This window comes from Gouania willdenowi, chromosome 11, assembly GCF_900634775.1.
Source record: "Gouania willdenowi chromosome 11, fGouWil2.1, whole genome shotgun sequence".
NCBI classification, from domain to species: domain Eukaryota; kingdom Metazoa; phylum Chordata; class Actinopteri; order Blenniiformes; family Gobiesocidae; genus Gouania; species Gouania willdenowi.
In genome coordinates this window covers 13,947,328-13,961,237 of record NC_041054.1, presented here as the reverse complement: position 1 = coordinate 13,961,237, position 13,910 = coordinate 13,947,328, and the positions used below count along the sequence as shown (strand labels likewise).

The 13,910-nt window shown below is 37.6% G+C and overlaps 1 protein-coding gene across 2 annotated transcripts in view; it reads right to left on the bottom strand.

Moving 5' to 3' along the window:
- ctnnal1 (catenin (cadherin-associated protein), alpha-like 1) overlaps positions 1 to 13,910 on the bottom strand; it is a 62,115-nt gene that overhangs the window by 5,939 nt on the left and 42,266 nt on the right. Inside the window, exons 7-15 of one of the 2 annotated variants that reach the window (XM_028460987.1) lie at positions 11,482 to 11,682; positions 9,700 to 9,789; positions 9,435 to 9,593; positions 6,839 to 6,931; positions 5,145 to 5,295; positions 2,455 to 2,492; positions 2,315 to 2,365; positions 1,792 to 1,946; positions 470 to 518 (exon numbers count right to left, since the gene is read on the bottom strand). In XM_028460987.1, the coding sequence (XP_028316788.1) occupies positions 470 to 518; positions 1,792 to 1,946; positions 2,315 to 2,365; positions 2,455 to 2,492; positions 5,145 to 5,295; positions 6,839 to 6,931; positions 9,435 to 9,593; positions 9,700 to 9,789; positions 11,482 to 11,682 (987 nt within the window). The remainder of the gene's footprint in view (positions 1 to 469; positions 519 to 1,791; positions 1,947 to 2,314; positions 2,366 to 2,454; positions 2,493 to 5,144; positions 5,296 to 6,838; positions 6,932 to 9,434; positions 9,594 to 9,699; positions 9,790 to 11,481; positions 11,683 to 13,910) is intronic. The other variant, XM_028460988.1, reaches the window with a different exon arrangement.

Sequence of the window (13,910 nt, the reverse complement as noted above, 5' to 3'; positions counted from 1 at the left end):
TAACAACCAGACAGGAAGGAATAAGCCAAACTTCAAATGTTCACTGATGAGCGCTTCTTCTTAAAAACCAACATACAGTCAGTAAATATCCTGGATTCAGTTTATTTATCCACGTGCTTTTATGTCTCCTCTCGTCTTTTCTGCGTAATCCAAAACAAACACATTCTGCCTGACACGTCTAACCCTGCTTCCCCTCTAGAAGTACAAAGTGGTGGGATTGACCCAGTGTGACTGCACACACCCCTTCATGCAACATCCTGTGTGAGATAGCCAGGAAACCTCTCACACTAAAGGCTGATGTCACGTTTGCAAGTGTTTGTCTTTGCATATAACACTGAATGAACATAAGCCGCCATTTGCAATTTCATTGATCCGGCAGCTTTGGATTCACGTCTGAATAATAAAACGCAAACACAAGACTCATTTACGATGTGAAGAAGAGACAAAACCATGATGTGGATGCTCATACCTCAGCTTGATGAAAAAGATCTAGCGTTGTTTTGAGCAGCCCCTCTCCTCTGGGGAAAGAAAGAAGATCAATGAAAAGGATTAGAAAGATGGATGACAGCAATCGTCCTCCATATTAATCAGCAGATTTCAGAAAAATTCACCACGGTGCCTCAATGACACCGGTTAACGATACCTTTGTCAAAAAACTATCAATACACGGCTGATAGATAATCAAGACAGTAAACTAGTGGGTTTTTAACACCCTGCTGTGATTCATCAGGCTAAACTGTCCAGTTTCAGCCAGTTTTTGAAAAAAATGCTTCGTTTATGCACATTATGGCAAATATTTTCCCATAGATTTAGGGCCGGTTTTTATTCTGTGTCTTGTACTACGGCACTGGTTCTTACAGGGCTAAATCACCATGGTAACTTAGGCTGAAAGGCAAAATTTTGGACTGAATTATGGATTTTAATTCTTCATATTCTTCATATTTTCTAAATCTATCTATTAAAGCAAGCAATCTCTGTGTGTATGTGCTTTAAATATCTCTGGTGTGCAACCTGGGATTTGTTTTTGTACTGAAATAGTCCATTTAATGAATAATTTCATTTAAAAAATCGGAGAATTTTTGGTTAAGAAATATCCCGGATATACGTATCCAACTTCGTAGTACAGGCCCTAAGTGTCAGTGGTTTAAAGCTGCTGGAGGCAACCATTTTTATCAGATAAATAGTGTAGGCCTCAAAGATCAATAAATCAAAGTTTTTTTGCTCAAAAAAAAAGATGTAAAATGTTGAAAATGTCACTCGAAAAGTTAGTTTTTTATCTCCCCTGTAAACACTCCGTTTATTGACATTGTTGGAAAAGTCCAACGCATTGCACTGTGGGATTTTGAACAGATGCATAGAAGTGTTTTTACTTCATTCTCACAGTGATCATTCTGTGAAAACAGCAGAAATGTGTCATTTTGTCAGAGTTTTTGGGGGCAAACCACTTTTAGAATGAACTAAAAATACAACTACAGTATGCATCCGTCTACAAGACTCCACATCCCATAATGCAATGCGTGAAACGGAGTGTTTTAAGTGGTGATAAAAACAAACATTTAAATGACGATTTCAACCGTTTACATCTTTTTTCTCGAGCAAATGATCTTAGATTTATTGATCAATAAGGACCTACACTACAGATTTATCTGATACCATTTTTTTTTTGTCTCCAGTAGCTTTAAACATTTTCATTAGCAGAGTATTTCAATACTCCTCCATGACAGCAGGGGCCAGTAGGAGGCACAACAATATTTCAATGTGGTGTGCATTATTTGATGGAGAACTGTTAACCTTGTGAACAGGTACATGCTGTAAGCCATGCTAGCCAAGCTCTGGCTCTGTCGGACCACGTCCTGTTCCTGCTCCTCCCACTTTTCCACCTCTGCGTCCACATCTGATGACAGGAGCCGGAGCTCCAGTCCCAGTTTAGCGATACTGGTCTGCTCCTGCACACAGTGGGATCCAAAGTAATAACAGTGGGATCCAAAGTAATATCATATAAAAAAAACTCGAGTACAAAGATATGAGCCTGTTGCAGAAATGGATTTGAGCAAACGGGGCTGTTTTAATTGTTTATAAACTTTGTAAAAAGACTATGATCAGCAAAATTCTCTTCCTGTGTTTATGCAGTGGATAAAAAACTGCGAGTCGGCAAAAGTGTAGCGCATTAGCAAAGGAAAGGAATACCAATTCTTCAAGAGCAAGACACAATTTTCATTGAGATGAATACACTGCTGCCAGTGTGCAGGATAACATGTGATGTGATGTATTGTTCTAAGCGTCAGAGAAGGAAGGGTGTGTGTGTGTGTGTTACCTCTGCATCCAACTTGACAGCTTTTGGAGTTTTCAAGTTAGCAGTGTGTTTCTGAGGAGGAAATTGTATTTATATATGAGGGAAATCAAAAAGCAGCACATCAGGGAAACATTTAGGAAGCTGAAAGTTGTGAAACTCACTCCAGGTCGAGGAAGTGACAAGTAAGGCCGTTTGTCTCCTTTGGGGAAAACAGTGATAATGGTCAGATGGACTGAGGTGTACAGATACAGTATGTGTGTTATTTCGATAATAACTACAAACACGGATAATAGATAATAACTACAGGGGAAATAATCTTTTTTTTTTATTATACTATACTGCTCGGACATCCCAGGTATTTAATATTCAGTGAATGGAACGGGACATTTTTGAGCTTTCACCAAATCTGACTGGACATGTTTTATCTCACATTGTAAACATGAAACAGAAAGTTCATTTTAAAGCAGCACAGGGGTCATAAACATCAGCGTTATGTCCAACGAGATCAGAAGGAAATAAAATGATAATAAAACTAAGATGTCTCCCCACAGTGTTAATAAAACCTTTTCACACAGTCACACACTGAGCTGCACTTAAACATCTAAAACATTTATGTCAAAGTTGAATTGCTGAAGGCAACCTTTGTCCGTGTACAAGCACAGGGTCGATTTATACCATTAAATCCAACAGTTCTAACACACAAACACACACAATGAATGGAACCTCAAAGAATATTTCGTCCGTGACTTCGACATCTTGTAATGAACACGGCGAGAGGCGAGGAGAAATGAATACACAAGACCTCAATAACATTGATGTAATTCTTTTCACAACACCTTCTGATAATCTGTGATGGTTAGTTTGTAAAAGGCCTGTTGCTGGTGCTTAACCTTAGTATCTTAATTAAAATGTCCAGGGACCAAAGAGTTCATCAAGGTTTTTTAGCTGAAACATGTCATTCTTTAAAGCAGGGACACTAGGCACCGTTACCTGCTTACAGTTGAGTTTCTTTTACATTCATTCATCATTTGTACCTCCTTTATCCTGTATAACAGACATAGGCAACTGGTGGCCCGGGGGCCACATGAGGCCCTCGGACTGATTTTGTGCAGACCCCAAAGTAAACGCACAAAATCACAGAATACACAAGTTCACAACAAAATAATAGAAAGATATCGATATCGGTCCGATATTGGCCTGAAAACAAATATTGGATATTGGATTCAAATTTTGCTGTTTTAAAATTTTTTTCCCCAATTCATTTTTTTTAATTCATTTTATTCATTTGTAGAATACTGTAGATAGTATGTTGAAGGTTGTAACCAATTGGTTAATAATAAATGGGTCAGTTTTTCTCATACCTACTCATGCTGACTATTGTTCTCTGTTTGAGTGACATCACTTGATCAAACCTTTTCTAACACTGCACACTACAAAATAAGTAATTATTATTTTTCTTATTAAAGAAAAAAAAATTATGTATGATTCACGCTGATATCGGATCAATATCGGTATCGGCCGATGCGCTAAGCTGCAATATCGGTATAATATCGGAAATGAAAAAAATTGTATCGGGACATCCCTAAGGAAAATATACAAAACAACAACAGAATTAATTATATGAAATATAACAATTAATTACACACAGTGACAACAGAAATACACAAAATGTCTCAAAAAACACCCAACAAGCCTAATTAAACTGAGAAAGAATACACATACCAACAAAAACACACACATTGGCCCTCATTTATCAACCTTGATTAACCTTGGTGCAAATTTGAGTGCACTTTTGGTCACATGACAGGACAAACATGTGATTTATGAAACATTCGTATTTGACCAGACAATTTACCAGCGGGGTTATACAGTATTTCATGAGGGAAACCAAAAAAGTGCTATCAGTAATAACGTGGGCTTTTTATAATCTATTTTAATAATCAGTTTTTCTTTGTTCTGAATCTGTGTCTGCTTATGCTTAAATGACAGCTGAGGTTTGCTAAATATTTTATTTTCAGTGTCAGTAACATTTTGCTGTGCTGCGCCACAAATCTACACACTCAGATTTGCATACACGGGGTCAGACCTGACGTGAGATCTGATCGTAGCGTATGATCGCGTCAAAATTGATACAGTAAATATCAAAGCTTGTGTGAACGTGGTCGAAGTCGAACGCACGTCGTACGCTCAGATCTGAACGTACGACAAATGAGGACCAATGACTCTAAATATACAGAAAATGACAACAAAAGCACACAAACTCCCTTGTTCCTTTCTCTATTAGGAGTTGTGATAAAAGTAGCTTATTCCTGCACACAGAATACCGACGTGGACCACATTAGGCAACAATCCAGGACTTTTGGCATTCGTTTGGCCAGTACAAATGTACAGATGTGAGCCTAAAGTGGCCCACATACAATGCTGCAAATGTGGGCCAGTTATCTTGAAGCATATTTGGGCAAGTTTTGACTAAATTAAGGCAAGTTAGCATCGACTTATGTGGATATGAGCCAAAAGTAGGCAATATATAAGGTGCCACATTTATTTGGTCTGTTCTTGGCTGACATCTGGCACTTTGATGGCTTGGTTGTGGCCAAGTTCTGGCAAACGGGAGTGGAGCGCCTAAGTGCCATCATTCCACGCTGTATTTGGGACGGATGAACGTGTCGGGTGTCAGGGATGGATATGGACTGAAAATATTTTGCTATCTTGGAGGGTTCTAATGATGCCTATCCCGGCTCACACTGAGCACCAGTTAACTCTCATTTCATAACTTATCTCTCATGGTTGTAATATGGTATGTGGTAGTGCTCACCCACAGACTCACGTGCACACATTGACTCAGACCCACCTCGCTTGCCTTCAAAAACGTCGTTGATCTCTCGCAGTAGCAGAGCCATGTCACACAGCTGCGACTCCCAGGCCTCGCAGAACACCTCCAGGTTCTCCTTTGCGATCTTACTGGATGGATGGAGGGCGAGTGTCTGGGCTGCTGAGATGATCTGAGCAGAAGAGTAAGATATGCAAGGGGGAAAAAAACAACTTGTCCACAATTTATTGTGAAAGTATTGTTTTCAATGTACTTTATTATTTAATATTCTGTAGATTTTCCGGTGGTTAACTCGTCCTCCACATTTTGTCCGACTGTATCCCAGTGTATGGAATACTCAGGATATGAATGCTATAATGTAGCATTTTAGAAAAAAAACTACAAAAATTACTCTTTTAAACCTATTGGAACATTGACATCATACTGATTCCGAGGGGTATACTGAGGGTCATACTGACTCTGAGGAGCCATACCTTCCCAGAGTGGGTAAATTTAAAATTATACTGACTGAGGTTATACTGATTCCAAGGGGGAATTCTGACTCCTGGGGTTATACTGACTCCGAGAGGGAATTCTGACTCAGATGAGGGATTATTCTGACTCCGAGGGGGAATTCTGACTCAGATGAGGGATTATACTGACTCCCAGAGGAAGTAGCACTGATTCCGAGTGGCAATTCTGAGATTAAACTGACTCTGAGGGGTTATACTGACTACGAAAGGTTATACTGACTCTGAGTTGCATATCTTATCCATCCTCACTTGCATTTTCTGTGGGAAATGCAGTTTGTCTAGTTACATTTTAACACTGAGGATTTATGTAACGTCATGAACGGATCATGAACGTTTTCACATTTCGAGCATTTGTTCTCTGAGCGTCTTATTCTGTTCATCCTTTCAAGCAGCAATGCTGATGAAAACTGCCATTACGTAACACAGTTGGAGTCACAGATTGAATGTCTAAATGTACTATTATGTGATGATTGGTTCACCAGCTGGAGGAAACAGTTGTAAGGCCTCATAATATCAGTGACACACTCTTTTGCTACAGGAGAGCTAAAAAAAAATCTATTGAAATTTCATTTGACACACACTGTACGCCACTTAAAACACACCCTGATGTGTGTATAAGCACACAAACCATCTATGTTCATCTCCTGCAGTGTGGTATTTAATAGCCAATTACCCCCAGGGCCACCCAAGCTTTACGTTGTGCAGATACTCAGGGCGGGTTCAGAGCTGCTGAGCTCATGGAGCGTGGTTATGGATTGATTGACCTTTGAACTCAAGAACAGAGTCATTACTGCAGAGTCATGCGGGGCCTGACATTACCGCCGCAGGATGGGAACGTTCTACATCGCTTGTTAATTACTGGCATGGATGGTTTTCGAACAGCAAACACAATTAGAAGTGGGAGGTGGGACTGGGTGGACGGGTTGTTCTCAGTAAAAGTGTGCAGGTGTAGGAGGTAGTTGGACAAAAATATATTCCCTCCCAACATGATTTGAGTAGCTCATTACTCATGTTTGTTGTTATTCCTGAATCACCGTGTGACCATTTTGGCCTTTGAAATGGATGAATGGAACAAAATGTGCTTGAGTTTAAAGACAGTTAAAGAGCTTGTATTCCTGCTCTAGTCCAAAGTGCTGCTGCTCATGACAAATTACACCATTTTGTGAGGATTATTATACTTGATGATTTTAGTTATTACATTACCTGTGGACCAATTACATGGAAGGTCTCTTCAGCATGTATACAGGTAATCTCTAATGGTTCAGTCCCTGAAACGTGGCACAACAGCCGGCATGCCTGGAGTAAAAACACAGAGACAAACAAACAATTAAACAAATGGAAATAAAGGCTTGGCTTATTTATCATCTTTATGTGCTTCTTCTTCTGCAAATCTGGCACAATGTTAAATAATTTCTGTTGTTTTTAATCACAATTTGTTGACCAGAACTCTTTTTTGTTTTTTTTTTTGTTTTTTAATGAAAAAATAAAATAAACTAAAATTAATTAATTAAAATAAATAAATAAAAGTAAAAATAAAAATTAAATACCGTAATAATAATACAAAAATTAAAAATATTTCAATACCTCTCAAACAATTCCTCAAATTACAATAAAAATGTTGACATAAAAAATTACTTTGACTTCTGAAGTACGAGATCCTGGAGTTACCTGTTGACTGCTGAGGTACGATTGCATTATTACTAATATCAGTAAACCTCAGACACACAACTGAAATCCACTTTGTTATATTAATTTTATTTTATCAACAACTTATTTTCATTCACAAACCAACATTTAAAAATGTATGAATCAATTATTAAGGACAAATATTGCATCATTCTAAACATTTAAAAGAAAAGTGCCCTACTGGTTACCTAGTTTACAGAAAACCTCACTTAGTAAGTTTAGTAAAAGAGCTAGACTAATGAATATGAATTTTAGTGGACAACGAAATACAAGAACTCTCAAAAAGTGCAAACTTTCACCAAGGGCTAAATCTGCTCTTTGCCAGATATTTCAGTTATTTGGATCAGTGATCCTGATCATAACACCATGATTATTCACACTTTAAAGACGTGTAAGAAATATCCATTATTCATAATACATTAGGTCCAAATGTATGGGCACCACAATTTTTTCGAAAACTCAGTTGAGTAATTGAGGAACCAACATGACATAACCAAGTCAGATTTCTTGAAGATTATTTATTATAAACTGAGATTTCTGAATTTTTTCAAATGATGAGGGATAGGGATTTTCATTTTTTTAAACTGATCCAGAATCAGTATATTGATCCGGATCCTCTCCAAAATTGCAATCTTCCATGGCGTAAGGTCCAACTTTGGTTAACATTTTGTCAAAATCCGTGAAGTACTTTTGTCATAACCCTGCTAACAGAGAAACAAATAAATTAATAAATGACAGTGTAACTATTATCTCCTTTGCAGAGGTAATAATGTCATATTTAGCAGTGTGAAGGAAGCTCTTCAACCCCAATGGCAAGTTTTAAACTTTCAAAGAATCTTTTAACTGTTTAACTTAGCTGACGCTGTTCCGTGTTGTTGTCACAGTTGTATTTAACAAGCAGCTGGCTGGAGGTTTGGTGTGGGTGTGTGTGTTTCTCGCTCCCTCCCTCTCTGCGTCTCACTCAAGGGGATACAAACATTACAGCGATACAAGAGCGCTGCGCTGAGAAAGAGAGTTTTTAACTTTGAGAAGCAGTTTACTACTTGTTTGAATATTTATTCCTGTTAATGTTAGCCCAACAGAAACTTGAACAGTTTGTTGCTTAATGTGCATCTGACATCACGTTATTTTCCTCTGCTAATTTATGCTCTGGGATTGTGTTGAAATGGACGATTATTCATGGTTTCTTTTTGTGTTTAATACTAAAATTATATATCTTTATACTCAATAATCCTGTTAATAAAATATATCTTCAGTCAGGCCAACTTTTGTCAAAGCTATTTTCAGGACAAGGACGAACAGTTCTCTTTTATAATATTTCATGAGATGTCTCACTCTATTATTTCCTTTGTTCATTTCAATAAATGCTCAATCGCAATAAAAGCAAATCGGCAGTCCATATCGGTTATCGGCTAAGACTGATGGAAAAAAAATCGGTATCGGCCCTAAAAAAAATCCATATCGGTCGATCCCTACTATAGATACAGTAAGAGGATGTGGTCCTGTGCTCTAAGTCAGGCTTCTTCAACCACTGTGCTGCACCACACTTAGGTGCTATAAGAGATCGTCAGGTGTGCCGTGGGAAATTTAAATTTCAATTACACCTAATTGTTATAAAAAACATTTTTGAAAACAAATTCATTATTGTCCGCAAATATGCCATTGTGCTGCCGTGAGCCCCCCCATCCCAAAGCGCACAGATAGACAGTGAGCTTCACACTCCACTCCCGACTGCAGCTGCAGGTCAGAGCGGAGAGGAAATTTTTGGTTTGGATTATTGTAAATTGCATTTTTTATTTGAAAAAAGAAATGTGAAAAATAATAACAGATTTATTTTTGTTGTTGTTTATTTGAACCCTATTAAAACACATACGAATGACTGCAGATAGTTAATTGCGCTTTTTCATAGAAAGAACAAATATGAAAGATCATAAAAACTTTTTTCCGTGTTTATTTCATTCCTACACTTTGATAAGAATGACTGTATGTTGTTAATATAGGCAACAAAGTCCATTTTTTCGGTTGGTGGTGTGTCATGGGATTTTTTTCAAGGAAAACAAGGACCTTGGTTCAAAAAAACTGCTCTAAGTCAACCCACCCTGACCCCTCCTACCTCAACCAGCTGCTCCTTTTGCTCAGTGAGTGTTCGTGAATACTCCGTCACGGCCTCCAGTTTTCCTTCAGCACCTGAAGCTTTTAGGGCTCGCAGAGGCAACTGCTCCCCGTGAACTTTTAGCAGATCTGACGTGCGACACACTGCTACTTTATGGAGCTGACGGAAGAGTCAAAGAGAAATAAAAAATTGCAAAATCTTTTACACACGCATGACAACTATCGACGAGCATACGGCCATGCATATACGAAAACTGGCTGCTCACCTCTCGACGGAGGTCGTTGGTGCTCTGGCACGTCTTCAGAATGGATAACTCCATGTCCTCTGGGGCTTCTTTGGCATGGGCAGACTGCTGCTTCAGTGATGGAGGAGGGAAGAGTAAAGCATGAGGCACAAACTTTTTAGTCCCTTAAATACCACAAGGCAAACCCACATTTAAAGACTGCAACATTGGTTTGCCTCAAGGCCCCAATAACAGGGTTTATGACTTCACTTTCAGCCTGTTATCATCTCACAATGTCATTATGTGCAAGCAGAATCAAACATTTAAATGATGTTTACTCTGTAGACCACATCGGTTTTCTAATTGTAAGTCTAGGTAAAGTCAGGTTTGCTACACCTACCGGGAGCACAGACTGAGCTGAACACCCAAGACTATTTACAAACTTAGATCAAGTCTTTTTAATTTCAAAAACACTGCGCAATGCTGAGCTTTTAATTCCTCTTTCAACCACGTGAACTGGGTGACACCGAACTCTACAAATAAGCAGCAGCAGCAGCAGCAGCAGCCACTCTGAGTTCAGAACACACTAAAGAAGGAAGACTGAGGAGGAGAAGCCTTTAAAAAATAATGACTGGAGCTGCATAAGCAGGAGCCTGCTGAATGTGAGGAACACTGTGTGATGTTACACATGAGTAAAAAGACCTTTGGTAAAAACAACCCTTCACATTTCAGATGGGTTCTATTATTGTCTTGTTCCGGGAAAAAATATGAAGATGTAAGAGGAAACACTGGAAATGCTTTTCAAACTAATGGACAAAGGTTAGATATACAGTAAGCACCTGTAATAGGTGTTCTTCTGCAGGTCGTCGTTGGGCAAGTTACATTATGTACAGTAAAATGATGGTTCTAAAACTTTTTTGGCTCTTATTTCTGAATCCAAGTACCCCCCTTTGTCCAACTACACCATTCTGCTCATTCATTTTTTCTACGAAAAAACACAAACTATAGCGCATAATGATGGAATAAACACACATTTGATATAATCTAATTTTGTAAATAAATGGAAATAAACTGTATTTAATGCCTCTTGAATTAATTTATTTCTATAGTTTTGATCATTTTCAGTTCATGATCTAATCAAGATAATTTCCATTATCATTATGATTATCATTTTAATTAAAAAAAAAAATACAACATGATAAAACCCCACATTTTTAATGCTTTCATTTGTACATTTTACACTTTGTCTCCCTCAAGTACCCCCGTGGTGCCATTGCAAACCCCCATTTGAGAAACACTGATGTATAACAATATGTGTTTCGAGAGTTGTGGTGATGATCTTTTCTTTAATATACAGTATATACTGTATGTAATCTAATAACTTGACCTCCTGAACTACATCCTAGTGCAGGGGTCACCGACACGGTGCCGGTGGGCACCAGGTCGCCCCCATGGACCACATGAGACGCCTTCAGTAGCTCTACTCACCAATTAGCTCCAACTAAAATCTGATTTACTACTTACAAACTCACAAAGATAAATACATATTACAAACTTGATGCAGTTTTAGTGCTAAATTAAATTTAAATGATCTTTAAATGTTTATTTTCACTGAAACATTGTGACAAATGTGTTTAAGTGTTGCTGATTGGGTGTATGGGTCGTGGTAATGTTATATATAATATGATATATAAGATATATTTTTAAAAACGAGTGTAATATGTAGCGTTTCCGACAGCTGGAGAACTTAAGAAGTGCTTTTTCAACACTCCTGTGTTTTCATGCTTTTGGACCAAGCTTGCCTGTCTAGCCATGCCAACATACCGCCTCAACCCAGGCGTGCACCAGCTGCTGAGTGTCCTGGCGCACCAGCTGGCACAGAGCGAGAATGGCCTGGCGCTGCTCGTGACTGGTGTAGGCTGAATCTGTGAAGTCCTCCGTCCGCTCAACAAGGGCTTCAAGCTGGCTGGAAAGGTTCTGTGGTAGCATGGAGTACAGGTTCTCCCGGAGGCTCTCAACGCTGGACTGCAGAAAGGAAAGAATAATGGAATTTGGGTGTGTGTGTGTGTGTGTGTGTGTGTGTGTGTGTGTGTGTGTGTGTGTGTGTGTGTGTGTGTGTGTGTGTGTGTGTGTGTGTGTGTGTGTGTGTGTGTGTGTGTGTGTGTGTGTATATTTTAAATCAAATATATTTATTATTGTATTAAAATTGTATGTCCATTTCCTTTTATGCTAAGTTGTTGAAGTTGGGAATAAGAATCCATACATTATATTTAAGTGACAGTGAATCCACTTCCAGGATTATAATAATAATAATAATAATAGTAATAATAATAATAATGCATTGGATTTATATAGCGCCTTTTTTTGATCACTCAAAGTGCTTTACATGGCATTATTATTTCACTCCGCACTTAGTGGTGGCAAGCTACTATTGTAGCCACAGATTCCCTGGGGCAGACTGTGGAGATGAAATCACAAATCTCCATCTTTGCTAATTTGTGATTTCAATTTCAATCACTATCTTATAATCACTCATTATTCATTTGATTTCAATGATATATTATTAATATCAATAAGACAACCTATGGGATACAGATCTTTGTCACACGCTATTCATTTTGCAGTAGAAATACAGTGATTAGCCAACAACACAGTGAATAGTTTGAGTATATTGAGTCCATTATTTTGAGAATTTTCAGTCTGTCCTACAGTACTTATAGTTTGCACAATTATCTTATGTTGGTATTTATTTTTGTTTATTACGGTAACAAGCTACTTTCCCCTCTAAGGATCAATAAAGGTGTTTTCTACTGTATTCCTCTTGTTCTGCTAAACTGCCCGTGAGCTGCTACCTTACTTCCGGCCAGGTGGAAGCCCCTCCCACTTGTGAATGTGCACACCTGATTCCTTTAATGACACTAACCAGTCACTGTGGGTGAACTGGGACAATGGCAGTGCTTGTTAGCAGCTACAGTGGAAATAGTTCTCTATCCTAAGTAGGGACTGAACTTTGATGTGCAAAGACTCTTTACATGTTTGGATGAAGAACTGGTAAGAGCCTTGAAATATAGCCACGGGTTTCATATAAACTTCTGTTACTTAAACAGTTAAACCAATCAGGGAACTTAGACTTAAACATGGTTTATCATGGGAACTGAAGTTGAATGCATTTCTTGTATTTATTTGTAAAGTTTGGCAAATAATTTATTGTTCAACAGACAACTCAAGGAATGTGTATTGTTTGATGTACTTGTTTAATTTAAAGAATTATTAAACATATTTCAGGTGCCGTATAAACTGTGTAGTTTTGGTTAAAGTGAAATACAAATGAAATAAGTTAAGATAAAATGGTTGAAAGTAGTTTTTCAAATAAGTAGTTTATAAATTATCTACAATGCTTAAAAATGCTGTGGTTTAAACGATCTGATTTTGTGACGTGTGGCTAAAAAGAATGATGATTATGAATATTTGATTTATCTCTAATACTTGACAAATAAATACTATAAACACATGTTAAATACTGTTAAAATTCCAATAATTTATTATGATTTAAGATTGGAAGTGGAAAACCTTGTGTAGAAAAAAATGGTACTGATTTAAAATTGTAAATTAATATGTAATACTTGGAAAAAGATTAACAGTTTATAAGTAAAATTTTATTTCAAGGATTGAATGGTTGTCTATTTGTCCTTGTACTGTTTATTCTCCTTTTGAGGTTTTTCACCTACGCTGAGTACCTACCTACAAACAATACTTTAAAAAAAAAAATGAAACTTCTCTTCAAATAACTTGGAGAAGTTCTTTTCAAGTCAAGAACTGCACAAAATTAAGTCTAACCCTGTGTCAAAAGGTGGCATAAGCACAATATACAATGCTCAGTATAACACAGAACATACTGTATACCAAAACTGTTGTCTTCATTACAGTCCATCTGCTGAGTTAATAAACGTACATTAATTTCACTGAGCTGCGGTGGGCAGGGACCGTCTACAATGTGGAACAACAAAGGGAAATTTAAACAATAAAAACTATGACATTACTGTCCTATATTTTGTTATTTTGTTGCTCTGGAAATCAAAATAAATATTTAACAGAGCACGCTGATCATACCACATCAGCTATTCTAGGAATACATGCTTTTAGAAAATCTAAATGAATATTTGTTGGTAAATAATCATCACAACTGTACTTCATTATTAATAATTTCTCTAATACCCTAAAAACTACGGACACTTTTCGACTACAAACACATT